This window comes from Corvus moneduloides, chromosome 2, assembly GCF_009650955.1.
Source record: "Corvus moneduloides isolate bCorMon1 chromosome 2, bCorMon1.pri, whole genome shotgun sequence".
NCBI classification, from domain to species: Eukaryota; Metazoa; Chordata; class Aves; order Passeriformes; family Corvidae; genus Corvus; species Corvus moneduloides.
Window position 1 is genome coordinate 67,766,324 of NC_045477.1, and position 19,554 is coordinate 67,785,877.

Consider the following 19,554-nt stretch of genomic DNA (forward strand, 5'->3'; position numbering starts at 1 on the left):
ATTGTCGCTACCTCTTTTCCTCTACTCGTCTTCCTTCTTCCTTGTCCTCTGCGCTATTTCTGTAAAACGCTGAAAAACTTCATTTTCACAGGGTATGGAGGAGGGGGGGCGGGGATGTATATCGCTGGGCTGGTATTTATTAGCAGCGGGTTTCGCGTAAGAGCTGCCTTCAGGACAAAAAATAATTAATCTGAATGACTGCCCTTAAAACCCTTTTGAAGATGAAAGGTAGGACAAGACAGTTGCTCTAAAGTGCCCACATTAGCAGTGCTTCTTTACAAGACTATAAATAATAGTAAAAGCACGAGAGAAACCTCGGCGGAGCGCCGCACTTGCTGAAAACCCGCTTCCACTCCGGGGCGAGCGCCGCGCCGGCCGCTCCTTCCCGGGGACTCTGCGCCGGGCACCGCTCCGCGGCTGCTGCCGGGTGATACCGCCCTGCCGGAGGCGGCACCGGGATCGGGATCGGGATCGGGAGCGGGAGCGGGAGCGGGAGCGGGAGCGGGAGCGGGAGCGGGACCGCTCGCCGGTGCCGCCGCTGCGGGGCAGGGGCGGACCGGGCCGGCCCGGGCCGGGCGGCGGGGAGGAGCTGCCCGCGCTCCCCGTAGGCAGGGCGGGCGGCAGGGCCGGCCCCCTCTCCGAGCTGGGTGGGGTATAGGGGGGGCCGGGGGTGGAGTAGGGTGAAATAGAGGCGGGCGTGTGTCACCGGGTAGATACCCGCGGCCAGGTACAGGCGGAGGCACTGACGACACCGGAGTGGATGCGCTCTGGGCTGGTGCTCCTGGGGAGTGAGCGCACGAGTAGCCACCGCCCGCCCGCCCGGAGCCGCCCGTGGGTCACTCGCTCTACGCCGGGGCGGGCAGCCCGTCCGCGCCGCGCCCGCCGCCAGCCCCATGGCCACCAGGGTGCTGACCATGAGCGCCCGCCTGGGGCCCGTGCAGCAGCCCGAGGAGCCGGTGTTCGCGCAGCTCAAACCCGTGCTGGGGGCCCGGGAGGCAGCGATCTTCCCTGGAGAGGACCTGAAGCAGCAGCCGCCGCCGCAGCAGCAGCAGCAGCACCCGGGGGGCGGCGGCGGGGGCGGCGGCGCGACCCTGCCGGCGGAGGAGATGGTGCAGGTAGGCAGCGGGCACCGCTCACAGCCCCCGCTGGGCACTCGGTGCCCACACAGAGCCCCGGCCACCGCGCCTCGCCCTGGCGGGAGCGGCCGCTGCGGAGCGGGCGCGACTGGGTGGGGCCGGGCTGCGGGGCGAGGGCGGTGGACACCGAAGTGCGGGGCTGTGGCGGCAGTGGCAGAGTGTGGGTGTGTATATGTGGGTATGTGTTCGCGTGTGTGTGTGCGGGGAGCGGCCACGCCGCCCATCCCGCCCGTGCGGAGCGGGGAGCGCTCCCGTGTTCCCGCCGGCGGAGCGCGGCCGGGGCCGAGGCGGGGCGCGGGCTCCGGAGGCGGCGGCCGGGCCGTCCCGGGGCGGCGGGGGGAGCGGGGCTGCCCCCGCGGGTGTGTTGAAAGCTACAGCTGCTGCCTTCGCACTTGCCCGGCGGCAGAATTAGAGCGGCCGCCTGTCCTCCTCGCCCACGCAGGGAGTCATGTTCGGGGAGCGCGGGGGGGGGAGAGCACACGGCGCCCCGGGTAAGCGGGGACTTCCCAGGACTTTGTGCCTGTCCCAGGAGGCTGTTTGGGAGGGGATCCGCAGGCAAACAGCTGGAGGAGCTAAAAGCGGGAAGGTGCCAACCGCAGCCGGGCTCCAGCCCGCGGACGGTGCCCGCTCCAGGGGCGGCTCCCCGCGCCCTGCGAGGCACCGGCGTCCCCCGGGTCGGCGGGGAGAGAGCCCCGGTGCCGGGCAGCGCTCTGTCGGGCGCTGCCTTTCGGTGGTGTCTTCCCCAGCGAGTAAATAACTCCCCGTCTTCAAAGCGAGCTGCCCTCGACTCGTAAACAAGAGCTGGAAAAAGTAGCCTGGCATGTCGGGGCAGATCCAGATCAAAGGGACGGGAAGGCGGCTGTGTTTGTTTGTGGTGTTTAACGGGGGTCTTTGAAGAAAGGTCCTAAAATCCACTTTCGGGCAGAGTTGCTGTTTGTCAGCTGCTTTTGCTTGCGGAGTGCTAAACGGGTCTGGTATGAGCGCTCTCTTGACAGGGCAGGGGGGAATGTAGCATTTGCCCACTGAAGAGTGCGTGATAAATGTTTTGCCGATGACTGTACACCAGTAATGTATAGGGCTCCAGCCACCCACGGATTCCCTCGCACTACTGTGCTAAGAGGATGATTTTCCAGTAATTAAAGAGCTCTCCGAGAACCGAAGCATGGATAGGGATATGTTTATCACGCTATTAGCCAATTATACACTGCATAGATTATTATTGGTTTAAGTGTAGTCCTGGAGACACTTTACACAAAGAGTACTCTGATGTAGTCAACCCGTCTTCTTTTTATTCGATATTACTAATAACTTTACACTTCGGTGTTGTATTTCTAATTAAATACCGTTCTTCTAGGGATGAAATATCATGGAAGTATGGAATATATATATATATATATAAAAACATTATTTGAAGTATTAGTATTCAAATAGCCAGCTGAGGATGTGGCTTTTACAGTTAGCATTTCAAAGAGAAGCGGGTGAAACAGATAGGCAGTGACCCTGCTGGAGCAGTGAATTCCAGAGCAGGAGATCTGCAGATTAGGCACAGCGCCTGTCACTTCTGCGCCTTGCACTGTCTTTTAGGCATAAAAGATGAAAACTTTGTGTATGCTGAAACATCAGATCGGTCTTAATGTGTGAACGGCTTGTTCCATGACTTTATCTCCTTGTCCTTGATGATGTTGATCAGTGTGCTGATTGTAAAATCAACCAGGTTTTCATTAGTGTGAGCGTTAATAGCTTCCTCCGTAGGTGTCTTGTGGCTGGCTGAACAGTATTGCCTTTGATTTGTAAAACCTCACATGACTTAGATGCCATCATCTTTCTTAGCTGGTAACAAATCATATGGATTATGGTCTGTTTTGTCTTTGTAGACAAGATGTGAAATGGAGAAATACCTGGCACCCCAGCTCCCGCCCGTTCCTGTCATCCCTGAACATAAGAAATACAGAAGAGACAGTGCCTCGGTTGTAGACCAGTTTTTCACTGACAGTGAAGGGTTGCCTTACAGCATCAACATGAACGTCTTCCTACCTGACATCAGCCACCTTAGAACTGGCCTGTACAAATCTCAGCGACCCTGTGTAACCCACATCAAGACAGAGCCGGTCACCATCTTCAGTCACCAGAACGAAACTACTGCCCCTGCCCCTGGCCCTGCTCCCACTCAGGCCCTCCCCGAATTTACCAGCATCTTCAGCTCCCACCAAACTCCTGATGTGAACAACATTTTCATCAAGCAGGAGCTTCCTACTCCAGATGTCCATCTTTCCATCACGCCCCAGCAAGGCCAGTTGTATCAGCTGTTGAGCTCACCGGATTTAGACATGCCCAACACCACTCCTCAGGCAGCCGTGATGGACTCCCTTAACAATGTCTCCATGCCCTCAGCCATGGCGGGCCTTAACACGCTCTCCTCGGCTGTCCCACAGACTGCGATGAAACAGTTCCAGGGCATCCCCCCCTGTACCTACACCATGCCAAACCAGTTTCTGCAGCAGCAGGCCACTTACTTCCCTCCTTCGCCCCCAAGCTCAGAGCCTGGAAGTCCAGATAGACAAGCAGAGATGCTGCAGAATTTAACCCCCCCTCCATCATATGCCGCAACTATAGCATCCAAGCTGGCGATTCACAACCCAAATTTACCAGCAACTCTGCCCATAACCCCCCAGAACATCCAACCTGTCAGATACAACAGGAGAAGTAACCCAGATTTGGAGAAAAGACGTATCCATTACTGTGACTACCCAGGTAAGCAATCTGTGCCAGAAAATCCCAGCACTTGCAATAAAAAAAAAACTTGTGAATAATCATGGATGAGGTATAAGTGTTTTTCTTTAGTGGTCTACACCTAGGGAGAACCAAATAGTTTTTTGTCCAAGTAGAATTTGTCTTCATTGTTGTTTTATTTTGAGTGGAACACTCCAACATTCTTTAAGTAATAGATACTCTTCATGTCATTTGTCAGTCTCTTGAGCTCATTTTACCAATTTGGGCTCTATAGAAAACAAAAAATTGGACTCTATAGAAAACAAAAAATAAAAAATACTACTTTTGCTAGTGTAAATCAATGTGACTGTCCAATATCCATGATGGAGCAGAGGCTCAGTTTGATCAGGGCAGTACAGCTCAGTTTAGATTTTCTGGCAGAGCAAAAATAATTTCAGCTCCCAGTAGCCAAGGCCACGGCCATTCTTCCCTCTTACAAACAAGAGATTCAGCTGCCCTCGTAAATCCATTAAAACAGTTTCTGAAAATTGTCCACAGATGGATTGCCTTCTATACTGACGGGAAAGAGGGACCTGGCTGTAAAGTGTGCCTCCATGTACAACATGATCCCAGATACAGGGCGTGCACACCCATTGTAGCGCAGAGAGAAGTTTCTGCTCCCCTTTACCAACATAACTCTTGGTGCTGTGTCAGATGATAAATACCCAGTGGAAGAGTTATGTTGAGCCCTGTGTGATGATGACACGGAGTCTGGCTTGATCAAGTCCTCTTGGAAATTTTTAAAAAATAATCTCCCCGTGCAAAGTTGTTGACCTACGTAGCAGGTGTTACTGTACATAGATTGTAGCTCTTGGCCTATATACTACATTACAAAGCAGTAAGTCTGCCTGAAACATACGTGTTTTTCTTTTTTCTGTGTAAAGCATCATACCTCTAGGAGCGTTCTATATAAAGTTTTACTTCTAAATGGCAAAGATGATGCCAGAAAGTAGTAAACTTAAATGTGTCCTGATAGTACCCCAGCACTGAATGAGGAAGTTTAAACGTAGTGTGGAGTGTTTCTGTTCTCCCTACTGAAGCCTCTTTGCCTTTTCTGGTTCTTTTTTGTTGTAGGCTGCACAAAAGTTTATACAAAGTCTTCTCACTTAAAAGCGCACCTGAGAACTCACACAGGTATGTACTCACTCTCTCGCTGTCTCTCGTTCGTCGGTGGCTGACGCGTTTTCTGACAGTGCAAGCGCGCGGGGTCTGCCAGCTTCTCCCTGTTTTCTCTAGAGTGGTGTGGACAGACTGGCAATTCAGCTACAAAATATTTGAATAGTGGTAAATGAGAAGTAAAATTTCTTTTATTAATGTAGTTTTTTTAAACCTCAACGGAACTCAAAATAGCTGACAATAAAGTAGATTGAAACTTTCCTTTTCAGTCTAAAATGCCATTAAAATATTTTTTAAAAAAGATCTTCCCCCTCCCCCCCCCAAATAGTGAATTAAACATAGTAAACATGTTCTACTTTTGAAGATTTATCTGAGTAGATAGAATTTTCTGGCTTGGGCTTTCTCTCTGACCTTTTAGAATTATTTAATCTTAGAATTTTTCAGAAACATCATGAAAACTCCCAAGATACGTCCATTTACTTTGTCCTTGGCATTAAATGGGCTTTATTTTTTTGAAAGACAAATGGTTCTCCATGTTTATCTTAAAAAAAAAAAAAGTACATAATTTCAATTTTTTTTTTCTGTCAGGGAAAGACATTAAAATGGAGAAAATTAAAAGTGTCAGTGTGTCACACTTGTTTTTTGTACCCTGATCAAACGCTGCCTGCAGCTACAGAGGCAGTCGCTCTTCCTGGGCCCGCGAGGAGCAGAGCTGGGGATGGTGTTGGTTGTGTGTAGGCACAAGAGCTGTGAGTGCTGAGGACGATGGCTGGGAGGTGGAACTGCCCCAGATGTTCTTCCCAAGCTTTCACCTGCTGAGGCAGGGGGAAGAAGGAGAGAGGGAGAGAAAGAGAAAAACATAGCTCACCACCAGCACACCTGAGACTGTTAAGGACAGTTCTTTGCTGGGATCTTGGTAAAGAACCACTCATGCTAAATCAGTGAAAAGCACATGACTGATTTTGTAAAGAAATGAAGTGAGAGGGCTGCGACTCCTGTTTTTAGAAGTGAGTGTGAACCTTGGTTCTTTTATGCATGGGCTTAGAATCAGAGAAAAACACGAGTCACAGTTCAAGCAACTTTGTTATTGAAGCAGACTGTCAGCGCTACGGCTGTGCCGTTCAAGGAGTGAGTTTTCACCTGAGCTATGATCTAACAAAATGTTTCACTATCTCTATGGAAACAAGGCCTTCTGTTCAGCAGCTATTATTAATGGATTGTTAGATTATTGTAGAGAAGTTGAGTATGTCCAGGCTAAGTGTTACTAAGGAAATCTTGTTTTCTGAAATGAAAGTTTCCTGTGTTGTACAGTGAAAAATTAAAAAAAACTGTAGAAGATTATTGTTTTGAATTAGTACCAGACTAAACACCAATGCTGTTAAAAATATTCTTAATATATAATCACTAGCAGTAAGTTTAGTAAGAAAGGAGTATTTTCATGGGGCTGTAAATCTGAGTAGTGTCAGAGAGTAGAATCCCCCTTTAATAAATAATCTGTAAATTTAAGTGTACGATTTCCACTTGCGCACTTCAGCCAGGAACTAAATACCAGTTTTAATTATCTTGATTGCTATTATAAAATAACTAGGAAGAGAGATAAAAGCAAAGCTTTAGTCTAAACATTAACATTGCATAGTCAGCATTTGAAATGGACGCTATTCCTTTTTTAAAATCAATTTATATCTTTTTCTGTACCTTGAGTAGTAATGACTTCAGGGTTTACAAATGTAGTTGTTGTATGCATAGAAATACATACCTCATTGCTAGCATGTATTGCTTAGGGTCACTAATGTTTATTGTTGCCTTCACTTTTTTACCTAGAAATGTGGGTAAATGTGCAAAGGTCAGAGGAGCTGATGTATTCATGGAAACAAGAATGTTGTTTTAGATAAAAATCTAGTGAACTTAAGCAGGTCTGTAACACAAAGGGTCTTCTGGGGAGGTGAATGAAGGGATAAACTGTCTAAAGCGTGCATTACATGCAAGAATGTGAGTCCGTATCCTGTTACCTGCAGTATTTCAGAGTTTGGATTAGTTTAACTCTCTTGAATATTCACTTCATACTTGAAGATTTCCAGCACCGATTCTGATCTCTGCCTTAACATACGGCTGAAGTGTGTTTTAAGAGCCAGATCTCTGACTTAACGTTTGATCAATAAAAGAATGTAAAGGTAAAGAGGTGCAAACTCGGGGAAACCTGTGCAGTTGCTCAGCTCCCCCAAGAGTGCAAGGGAATCTCGTTATTGATCTCCAAAGGACTCGATGCCGAGGGCTAAATCAGGGTGTGTGCCTCTGCATCCCATCCCCCCCGAACTGTGAATTCATACAGCACTAATAAGTTTTGATTTTTTAGTTTTAAAACATTTTTAAAGGACTTTTGTGAAGCTTTTACCTTCAAAGTCTAAAGCAAATGTCACGTAATCCATTTTAATAAAGTTGTGTGTGATATTCTTTCAATTCCCTTCAGGGATAGCAGACCTGTTTATCTGGCTAAACCCGTTCTTTAGTAATCATGGACCACTGAAGTTGTTCTCTCCTTATTCTTAGTTTCTTAACAATACCTTTTAAAATTGGCTGCAGTCTCTCTCTCATCCCAACCAGTCCCCGCCCTTCTCAGCAATCTGTCATCTTAAAATAAAAGAGCCTGCAGCAAAGTTTGTCTGCCATTAAAAGCTAAGACAGACCTTATGGTTTTCCTTTTGTATTGGAAAATCTCAGCCTTTTCACGGTATTTATTTAGCAGCCTTTCTCTTCAGAAAGGTTTTCCCTGGGTTTAGTAGATTTTCTTGGAGAACAAACCTAAAGGAAATGTTACTTTTGATAGATGGAATGTAGGCTGTAGTCTATTTTTTTTTCAGTTCAGATATGACCGCACTGTCAGACTTCATAAATTACATCTAAATGAAACTACAGAAGATGGGCAAGAGGAAAATCCCATATATTTTTCTTTTTAGGTGTTCCCAAGCTGTTTACCTTACACCAAGTCAGGTGGTATAAAGTGATATAGTTATGCTGATTTAATGTAATTACACTGGACTCTTGCTGTTGATCAGGAACCCAGTATTCCTGTTAAGAGCTAAGATAGGGTTGTGTATTTGTACCAGTTGTTGAAGTAGGCACACGTTTTTCTTTCCCTACGTAATGCTTTAGCATTTGTTAATGATGAAATAAATTTTAGTTGGTAGATTGGCAACCCCAAAACAGAGTATGAGCAAAGGCTCAAGTGTTGAAAAGATACAGAACACTTTTTGTCTATTTCCATGCAGTTCTGGAGCAGGTGTGTGGTACATTTTAATACCTTAAAACACTTCAGTATGATACCTGAATCTGGTAGTTGCTTCTGAAACGGGTAAAATGGTATCCAGTATTTTAAAGTACCTATTGAAACATCTTTCAAAAGAGGTTGGTTTTTTGACCTTTTGAAGCAGGGATTTTCTTTTAAAATAATCTTTAAAATCATCTTACCTGCTTGCCATGGAACAAGTTTCGTTTTGTAGCCGGCATTGTGCAGCTGCGGTATATAATGTGTGAGGGGGCTGCGCGTTTATCGCGGGCTGTTCAGCAGCAAAGCCACCTGAAAGCTGCGGCGTAATGGCTGCATGTCCAAATTGAAACATGCCGGATCCCAGGGAAAAGCAGTTACTTTCGTATTGCAGATAAACTTCATTCCTTCTTCTTCTGGCATCCGAGTATATACATATATCTCGAGTAATCATTTAGAAACAGCAATCCTATAACATATCCTTTTAGATTTCTTTATATGCCAAACATTTGGATTGTGGACATTGACTGTTTGCTGTGCAGGCACCTGGAATACCATACCTGTATGCTACCTGTAGTGCAGGGGGGTTTTATTATTTCTGTGAGCAGCTGCACACTTCAGAATTGTGTATGTTTTTAAGAGGAAAATCTGTGATTGTTTTGAACACATCAAGGCATGCACATTGAGGACATTTTCCAGCTGCATACTGGTTTTCTGTATACAGAGTCTTTGTACAGGCATGTTCTCTGGTCACATGGTGGGCTTGCCATTAATAGTTTCTAGTATTAACTGCAGAACTATTTCATCTCTATCTATAGATCTAGCTTGTATTTGGTGATGGGAAGTGGAAGCCGAGATAACTCAAGAGAAATGGCATTTCTCTAATGAGATGCACTCAAAATACTTCCACTGTCCCTGGTTATTTCAAATGTTTATATAGGCATAGAACAGCTGCTGACTTGTGTGGTTCCTCAAGGTGTTAAACATTTTATTTTATTTCAGATCTCTGCCTCAATAGATCCAGAATTAGACTGATGGTACATCAGAATTAGAACCAGTTGTAAGCAGTAGACTTCAGCAGTCCCTGGGACTCAGCACTCTGAGTTCATTATACCTGTATAGGGACACTTGTTAAAGATAGTGCCATTTGCCTGGGAATTCAGAATGCCCCAGGTCCAGAAGGGGAGACAAGTAGTAGTTGGGCTCCTGCTTGTTGGGAAAACACGTATCAACTCAAATCACACCAAGACTTTGGGAAGGGATTTCACTCCTGGTGCGCAAATGAGGAATGGAGGCCCCAAAGGAATCTGCCTTGGATCATGGCTGCAGCCTTGCATGTACATAGCAAACCTCATCCTGAAATCGTGAAAACAGCAATTAAGTAGTATTTCTTTGACCTGTTAGATGAGTCAGTTGCATAGATTACACTTTAAGGAGCTGTCAGTAAATGCCATCATTGATAGAGACCATAAGGAAAAGTGGAAGAGAGTTAAATAAAACTGTTGACAAAGTGCATTAAAGTGCAGTGTTGCTAGGCACTGCTGCAGGGTGTGTTAGTATCTTTTATTTATGAATTCTGCTAAAGCCATTAGTTGCCTGTCTGAGAAATGGAAGTACATTATTTTCCTGTGCCAACCACAGTTTAAGGGAAAATAATGCATTTTTTTCAAACACTTCATGAATGATCTGGTTTTTTTTCTGAAGTCATGAGCTGAATGAGAAGTGTTTGAATGTGTTGCTCAAAAGAAGGTGAAATCTTAGCAGCATAAACCTAAATTTTATTTAAATATTATTGATCATTCTCATCGGCATCCAGCATACAACTTTTATGAAGCAGGAATTAAATTCCAAGGTGTCAGGTGGGGGTATTCCTGTTAGATTTCAGATACTGAAAAGAAAAGCCTAATATTTTCTTTTTGATTAAAAGCCTAGAAAGTCCCTCTAAGCATGAAAGCTTAAAAAAACTGTTGTTTCTGTCAATTGCTCCCTGAGAGGATTAAACTTCAGTTCCAGGATATTTGATTCTTGATAAGGAAACTGTTGACCTAAGAGACCGGCTTTAAATATAGTTCATTTTGAGACCGCCCTACATAGGCTAGTACAGTCCCAAGATTCGCAGCAATTGCCAGTGATTAAAACTTTCCATTATTTGATCAGACATTCTTTATTGTAATTAATTTCTGAGGCTTGACTGGGACGATTGACTCCTGGTTCCATCCAGGGTAGTGTGTTGCTTGTTGTTTGTTAGATGACCTGCACCTCCCATTGGTGAAAGATTAGAAACATTTAAGTAATGTCCTAGTTTAGTCTGAGTATCTTGGTAGCAGCATTCCTGTCCTGTCAGGCTGCATTATTTATATTCAGGGATCTCTAACACTCTGATTAAGGACATATTAAAACCTTTGATTTTGGCAAGTGTACAGTGCCTTGCTTTGAGTTAAAGTAGCTTTAATGTATTGCTTTAATTTTTTTTTTCTTTGGTGTGTGTGTGCATACAGTAGATGCAAATCTGGAAGTCTACAGTATGTTTAATAAATTCCATTTTAAGAGCACCTCTTATCTGACTGTACAAAAGCCAGTGTTATTGGTGAGAGAGCTAAAGAGCTGTTCTTGTACCACAGCTTAGGTAGGGAAATGTGTTCTTCAGCACAGGATGTGTAGACACAGCCGTGCACCCCAAATGGCATGGATTTCTTATAAACCTACTTAAAAAAAAATTCCTTTCCTCTTTGTTTGCATATCTCCTTGAAGAGAGACCACCTCTGTTAAGACAGAATGTTATACCAGAAGGAAAATAAACCATTGCACAGGCCAGTCAAGATTCCCCACTAATCCTTGAACTGCGTAAGACAACACTTAGCAAAATAAGTGCGCTTCAAGCACTGGTGGGAGTGCTGAGAAGGTAATGCCTTCTGCACCTCTGTAGTCAGAAAGTGAATTCCTTTCCCTGTCCTCTTTGATCACCCGTCAGTTATCTTTTATTCCTCTTCATGCTTCATTTATCAGTGGTCGGACTTCGTGCTGAGCTCAAATCTCTCTGTTACAGAATTCTTTAAAATGCTGTTTCATTGTGAAGTAGTGTTTAATAGTCCCCCTTTAGCCACTACTATAGTAGGCAGAGACTTTATTGCATTTAAAAGTGTGCAGCATATGTTGCTCATTCATATCATTTATGGATGGATGTTTTAAGCACTAAATGTCGTTGAATGTTTTGTCACTCACAGAATAAGCTGGATGTACCTCGTGTGCTGTCAGCCCTCTCATCCATCTCCATCTTGGACAACTGAGAATTTTAGTGCACAAAAGAGCTTTTAAACACCTGAGGGAGTATATATTTTGAAAACTCAGCTTTCTGTTCTTTTTCTAAAAAACCCAAAACCAAAACAGGCCAAGAAGCTGCTTTTAATGACGACTACAGCACTTAGGACTTAGTCAATAATAGAAAGAAGGTCTGATTTTAGGTAAATGTTGGGAGCAAAAAACTTCTGAATGCTTGCAGACATACACCCAAGTAACTGCATCCAGGTCCCATGACCCAGTCAGAGTTTAAAACTACTATGGTACCGTGAGCTAGAGAAACACTATTTCAAGCAAACTAAAATAGAAAAAACATTTCATTTGTTCTTATTTTTTCTAAAATTTGAGGCTATAGCATGTCAGGGAATTAAGACAACTGATGTTAACGTGAAAAATTTGAAGACAAATGCACCACAAAGCTTTGAGACAACATAAATCTTTTTAATAATCTGTTTTAAAGCTGAGCATTGTAAAAGTTATGTACATAACTGGTGCAGTTTTGGTGCAGAAACTTTGGCTTTACCTGCCACAATTTTATTATACCTAGTTGAATATTTTTAAGGCCAACCACTTGCCACTGGAAATAATAAGCACAAGTAGTATTAAAATGATGGCAAGACTGGAGGAGGGGCTGTCTTTATACTTTATACCCTTATGAGCTGTAATCAGGTGCTGTCATTTTGAAGTCTCTGGAAAGTGTGCTGCTTTTTATTCCTTAAGGATGCTCCAAACTCGCTGCTCTGACAGAAATTTCTGATAGGAAACAAGTGAAGTTGCAGGCATTGGCTGGTGTAATACCTGTATTTGGATTTCTGCATAACAGTAGAGTTACCTAACTTTAGGTTTGAAAATCCAGCCCTTGCTGTTTACAACTTTATTTTTAAAGAAAGCCGTCCTAGCAGTGAATTGCAGAAATAAAGTCATAAAACTCCTTGGTGAAATAAGGAAGCTTATTTTCTTGTTAATGGGGAGATTCGTCAATAATAGAGGCTGTCAGTGACTTGTTTTTTCCAAATAATTTCAAGCATAAACAGGTTCTTGAAGAGAGACTGCGTGTTGAAGATAACAGGGTGTCTTCAAAATGTCTGTCACCCCCCCACTGGTGGCACTGTGCCTTACCCAAATGAGTGTGGCCATGAGGGTCACTGCCAGCAACTGGAATTAAATGTTAGGAAAGCAACCGGTGCATTTTGGCACAACTGAATCAGAAGAGAAATTAAAGGGAGAAGAGGCAACACAGTATGTGTGCTTTACTGGCGCAGACCACTCTCTTGTGGTATTGATAAGAAGCCCCAGCCATGGGATCTGCCAGAGGAGATTTTATCTGTTAAGGTGGCTGGTTAGTGTAACGTATTTTATGTGAACATCTAAACATCTTTTTGACATCCTTGTAATCTCACAGCAGTATGAATAATTTTTTTATAACTAATAGGTACATTGGAAGCAAAATAGTCTCCCTTCAGGTTAAACTCCCTTATCTCTTACTCCATGCTTTCTTTAAAAGACCTTCCAAGCTAAACATTAGGGCTTAAAATTTCTGTGCTCAAATACAAGTCTCATTCTCATGCTCCGCAAATGTATTTTTTTAAAACTGGAGAATGGATACATATTAAGAGCTCATGAACTTAAAAATACATTTTGTGATGTATAAGCCTAGCAAAATATTTTAAATCATTGATACTGGAAGGAGGTTGTGCAGAAATCCAATTAAACTTATGAAATCCCTATCCTGTTGAAGTATAATTTAAAGGAAAGCAGTTCTGTTTCCCAGAAGTGCTGTGTATAATATTTCTGGCTTGGGAAGAAAGGGTTGGAGTGTGCTATTTGGCTGGAAATCGGTACCAGCTTCCTCCATGGTGTTTTAGTTGAACAGTGTTGACATTCTAACAAATCCCGTGGAAGCTCCCCTGAAGTGGAGGAGTTAGCTGTTTTCTTGCTTTTACAGTGAAATATCTGTTTGATACCGCAATCGTGTTCCAGTAACTGAGCCGTACTGCCCTCATATTTGATGACCAGTGGCATTCTTGGTTTAACACCCTATAGAAGCCCTAAATTGCTGGAGGAAAACCAAATACTTCTGAAACTTTACGGCTACTGTATTTCGCACAATCAATAAAGTAAACAAATCTTACATTACTATGTAGCCAACAAAAACAGTGGATAAAGAGTTCAGTGTCTCTTGCTGTGTATACCTGCTTTTTTAAAAACTAAGTCTTCAACCCAGGTTTCTCAGAGCTTTAAAGTCAGCACAGCAAAGAAATAGGATCCCTTCAGAAAATATGTGAGACTCTTTTTCCCTTGCTTGCAGGAACTTAAACCATATTCTTATTTCTGCTAAATGACAAAAAGCATGTGTATAGGTTGGGAGAGAGGAAACACTACCAGCTAGTTGTTCTTCTGCTTGCTCTGAAGGAGTGAAAATTAATCTCCACCTACCTTTTTTTACCCCCCTTCCTTCTTGCCCAAAAGGAAAACATTTGAAATTGATTCAGTTTTTAAATAGAACTTTCCAACGGAAACTAGCATTACAAACATAGATATTCAGTATTTTACCCCTAGGATTTATTCAAAATAATCCGGGCCTCTACACTGGCACTAAAAATACATTTTCCAGTTCTCACTGTTGGCTAAAGCAGGGGTTAAAAGCAGCGTTCTGGCTTTAATTTCCAGTACATAAAAGTAACACTATTAAAACAATCTGAGTAAGGCACCAGCTCGTTGCCTCTGCTCATCCCCTGAGCACCGCTTGGTTTAGCTCAGGTCTGCAGAAGTCTGCCAGCAAGGAGGAGCGGTGCTGCTCTGCATGGCACTGCCTGAGCTTTTCCCCAGTGCAGCGCTGTTGCCCAGGAGGGTTCGTGGCTATGGCAGGCAGTGAAGTGACCATGACAGTGTGGTGAGTTTCTAAACAGTGTCTCTACAAAGTTGAGTGCCCTGGAGTTTGGTGGGAGTTCTGGCCGTGGGACTCAGCATTGTCTGGGACGCCGTGGCACCCAGCAGGGCACAGGGATCACCACTGCCCAGATTGCCAGCACGCCGGCACTTCCTCTGCCAGGAGCCTTCACAGTACCTGCTGACACTGCTTGCGTGTTAGGAAAAGTTTTAACGGGGAGCAGCTTTTTTTGTGGTTGTTTGGACTCTGACAGGGTCAGGTGCCACCTACACAGGACGACTTTGAGGCTGCTTTTACAGTGCAGCACAGTCCGACACTCAGTGAAAGTTGCGTGTACTTCGTACCTCCTCAGCGCCAGACTTGGAAACAGATTTTAATCTCCAGGTCCCCATTCCAGTCTGGTCTGGATGTTCCCAGGCTTTTGTTAACCAGTGCTATTTTCCTGCCCTCTTTACCTTCTCTGTCATTCCTTGTATAAATCTGCAAAACATAAGAGGAAGCATTCGGAGTAGATAGAGGCCTGACTGTATGTCCTCTGCCTGGAAAGTGAGGGTGTTGGCCTCACAGGACTCAGCATCAGGTGTAATGTGGCAGTTTTGAGTGAAGACTTCTAAAGAATAATTTAAAGTACATAGGGAGAAAAGGAAAAAGAAATAAGGAAAAGAAATAAATACATTGGTTCTAAATTAAGACAGTTCAAATGCAGGAGTAATGCTTTTGTGTAACCTCTGTGTGTGCACGTGTGTTTTAGCACAAAGTGTTCAAAGATCATCTCCCTGGTGCTGTGCTTTTGGATCATCAACACAGGCTTTTACAGCCTCCATTAATAACCCAGTTAAAATATGCTGAGGATCATCTATACAGTGCAAAATACCCCTCACTGAATGGGGATCTTTCCTGTCATTCTATTGTGAAGACCAAATGTGTTATCTCAGCCGGCTTCACTGGTGTTAGAAAAGCTTTACACACTGGGTTTGCATGAAATCTGTATTTTAGCCTACAATATGTGTTTCATGGAGCAAAAAAGAATCCTGTATGATAGATCATTCCAGTCCTAATCAGCATCAGAATTTACTCTGAGTAAGTTCAGAATTTACTCAGACAGACTAAATTCAGCTGTGACAGAAATCTGTGATGATTTCTGTTCTGATTTGTGATCCACCAAATAATTACAAATTCTGTGAGAGGTGATGCCAAGCTCTTGTTTTTCCTAAGGGATGTTATGTTTCCAGCATGATTTCAATAAATCACAGTTGCTGTTTATGCAATGAGATTGTTAGGTGGTTAGTTTTTCTTGGAAAGGTCTGGTTCTGGTTGTGACAACACCTGCCAGTGCAAAGTCACATCCCCATTAGGAGTAAAGGGCCAGTTCTGCAGTCAGTGGTAGAAAAGTTGCTAGTTCATCAGATGAAGCAGTAGAAACTCCCAGACAAAAACAGTTTCATAATTTCATCTGCATGATAAATAAGTGCCTCTGAAGTAGTGTTTTGGAGCTTCTCAGATGGTTTTACCTGCATAACTGATGCAGAATAAGCCCTCTGATTGCAGGATACTGTCTCCTGTCTTTCTTCCACATGCTTGTGTGGTGGTAAAACAAGGAAAAGTATGAGGCACTTCACACTGCTGTCAGGGTAGAGGTTTGAGACCAGTGGAGATGTAGAAGATCTGTAAGATGGATTAGAAAGAACTGTTTGAGAAGCTCAGCTTTGGTCAGTTACTGCTCTAGACGAAGCTACTGCCAAGTGCTTTGACACACTCGGGTTTTCTTTCTCTTCTTGCCAAATGGGTCAAATTAATGTAAGATATATAGATAGCAATTCACTCTCCCAACTGAAAGGTGTTTTTGTCGAACAACACCAAACATTAACCTCTTTATTTATATGAAGCTTGCTTGTATGGTGACATCATGCCCACACAAGCTCCTAGGCAGGTGTACATACCCGTGTAAAATTCTGATTTCACACAGAAGTTGTCATGGCTGTGTGACTCCATATTTCTCCCATTTCAGCAAACACCTGTAAATTGTAGGCATGCTTAAAATACTGTGTTTCTAGTTCTAAAATGGATGAATGTGAACATTTCAGCTGCTTGGGCTGGTATGTTCAAGACCAGGTGGTTATTTTGAAGTTGCATTCAGAGCTGCTGTAACACAGCAAGTTTTCAGAGATACCATGTTCCTCCTATGTCAGTGTAGACTGCTGAAGACAGCAAGCACTTGCCACCTCTAAAATACGGCTACTTAAGCACCCGATTAAAGACATTTCATTCTGAAAATGGGTGCTTTGAACTTTGAGGCACTTTCTCCTATATGTAGGTAGCCCCAAGCAGGATACCACAAGTTTTTATTGCTTGTGACATTTTGGAAAATACTATCCCCGTTGTGTTTGTAACACACTGTGCCCCTTTCTTCACACATCAGAAGTTCTTGAACAGATCTGCACACTGCGAAGAATCCTTATAGATGTCTTCCTTCCCATTTCGGACCTCTTAAAAAAGCACTGTATAACTTAGCTTACCCATTTTTGAAAGGTGCAAGTGTAAGTTACAAACCAGGCTGGATTGTCACATGAGACTGCTTTTTTTTCCCCTACTCCCTCTCATACTGTGGTGAGTGTAAAGGAGAATATTTTGATCTCATGCAGGTTTTTTAACCCTGCATTTCTGTACCGTAGCTCTCTCCAATTTGCATGTTTGAAAATTTTGTGCATTTTACTGAGGTGTTAAATCCCATTTTCAAGAGCAAAATTTTCTGAGAAAAACAAAGGGGCTGTTAGTTTGGGGCTTGATGAATAGAGCTGTGAATAATGAGGATATGTCAGCTCCTTGTTTGTAATTGAGATGCAGTGCTGTTCAGTGTGGACCCACATCAGTTTTCTGCTCAAGAGTTAGAGCTGACAGTTCATTTCTCTGTGCTCTCTTCCAGGTGAGAAGCCCTACAAGTGCACATGGGAAGGCTGCGACTGGAGGTTCGCCCGCTCGGATGAACTGACGCGCCACTACAGGAAGCACACGGGGGCCAAGCCCTTCCAGTGCGCCGTCTGCAACCGGAGCTTCTCCCGCTCCGATCACCTGGCGCTCCACATGAAGAGGCATCAGAACTAAGAGCTGGACTGCTCATTGAGGCTGTTTTGTATCTATGCAATTTCCTATTGACTCTCAACATACAACTGAAATTAGTTGAATTTTTGAGTATATCCATTTAAAAGAAATCTCAAAAGAAACTGGAAATGTATATTTTGTATATTTATGCAGAAAAAGGGAAGACACTGTATCACGATTACCAGAGTGTTCGGTCGTTTGTTTGCTTTCATGATGTATATGGCTTTAGTCAGCAGGTTTCATCTCTTTACAAGTATTATATCTCGACACATTGCAGCTTTATACTTTTTTTTTTCCTCTTGCAGTGTTTTGACCAAAGCACTGTCATTATTGTGACAATGTTTAGTAAACAAATCAACGAGAGGATGCAGAAGAATGCACACAGTGGAAAAGCCATGAACTGTAATCTGTCAGGTTTTTACTGGACATACTTAAGTACATGCGGGGGTTTTTTTTAATGTTAAGCCATTCTGTGGATATAAAATACATAGAAAAATTAATAAACAGCCATAGAACAAAGCATTTTGTTCTGTGTGTTGCATGTTTGCTATGACAAAGATTTTGTAAATACGCAAATCAGCTTTTTAGGTTTAATACAAAAGTTTTCTAAGAAACATCTGAAAAAATCAGTTGTTTTACATTTGATAACATGGCACATTTATAAAAGTTACTTAAATACCTCTCAAAATAGTACCAATTTAGTCAGACGTTTTGTACCTGTTAACTCAATGGTGTGCACTGAATATTCAAAGCAGGATTTTGTTTTCAAATTGCTTAAAAGGGCAAAACATGCAGAATGAACTGTAAAGTCAATGTTGGAAGCCAAAATAGTGGGGATAGTTAAAATGAACACAGAATGTTAAACCTCTTACTATAAGCTAAACTTAGTATCACTTTAAAAAGAAGGATTTAGGATGCAGTTTCCATACACAGACATGTTAAGCTGGTTCAGCACCAGTATGATCTAGTTTCATGTGGATATTGGATGTAATTTGCTAGAAGGTAAAGGATACAGTAATTTTGTTTAAAATTACAGTGCAGTTTAGTTAATCCACTGTTCAGATTGACACATGCAGGGAAAAATTTTCTGCTGACAGAAGTAGCTGAAATTCCACTGAAGTCAATGAAATGGTGCCCTTTTATGCTAACTATGACTTTGATCCACCGTGCTCAGCCTTGAAATCATAGATGAAGGGCCAAAGATGAGGTTAGACCAGGTAGGATTTGGCCAGACAACAGGAGAAAACCAAACAAACCTAGTAAGTGTCTGAAATTAACAAGCCGTAATATTAAGCTGTCAACCAAAGGCTAGAATAGACAATCAAAATACCAAAAAAGGGTCTTGCAGGAAAACCTAGCTTTGTTAAAACTGTTGTTTGTCTTTATTTATTTGTGGTATATGATAGACTCTTTTTTTTTTTAAGACAATTTTACGTATACTTGATAAATTATAGTTTTGTTTGTTATAGTTAGAAATGTTGCTCTCAGTGTACATAGTTGACAAACGATGTAAATAATTTTGTAAGGCTTCAAATGTTTATACGTGGAAACACATGCAGAAATTGGTTGCTGTTTTGCTTCTTTTGCCTCCCCCCTACCTTATTTTTGTATTGTGGTATTTCCTATGCAAATGATGGAGCAAACAGCTGTATAGTTGTAGAATGTTTTGAGAGAGAATGAAATGGTTTATATATAAAGACTCTTTTTTTTTTTGCAAAATAAAACAAAGTGCCTAATGTGTTTGTGCGTGTGTGTGCTCTCTCTAGCTCCTGACAGTGAAAGTTCTGTGTTTTGCAGTGGAAGCTGGAAATCATGACAGTATTAAGCAAAGAATGTCTGTTCTACATAGCAGGGACTGCCTCTTTGGAAAGTACCTGGCACTTCTGCATCCTGCCCTGATGAAAATAAGAAATGTGAAGGGATAAGGGTTGGTGCTTTTCTGCCATCTGAGCTTTAAAGGAAGTGGTGGGTTGCTTGAAAACAGT

The 19,554-nt window shown here is 43.1% G+C and overlaps 1 protein-coding gene across 1 annotated transcript; it reads left to right on the forward strand.

Annotated features, from left to right (window-relative positions):
• Positions 1-699: 699 nt before the first annotated feature.
• Positions 700-19,309, forward strand: KLF5 (Kruppel like factor 5). Its single transcript, XM_032099949.1, has 4 exons — positions 700-1,115; positions 3,011-3,887; positions 4,980-5,039; positions 17,394-19,309. Exons 1-4 carry the CDS (start codon positions 894-896, stop codon positions 17,570-17,572), a joined length of 1,338 nt encoding a protein of 445 aa, XP_031955840.1. The 5' UTR covers positions 700-893; the 3' UTR covers positions 17,573-19,309.
• Positions 19,310-19,554: the final 245 nt, after the last annotated feature.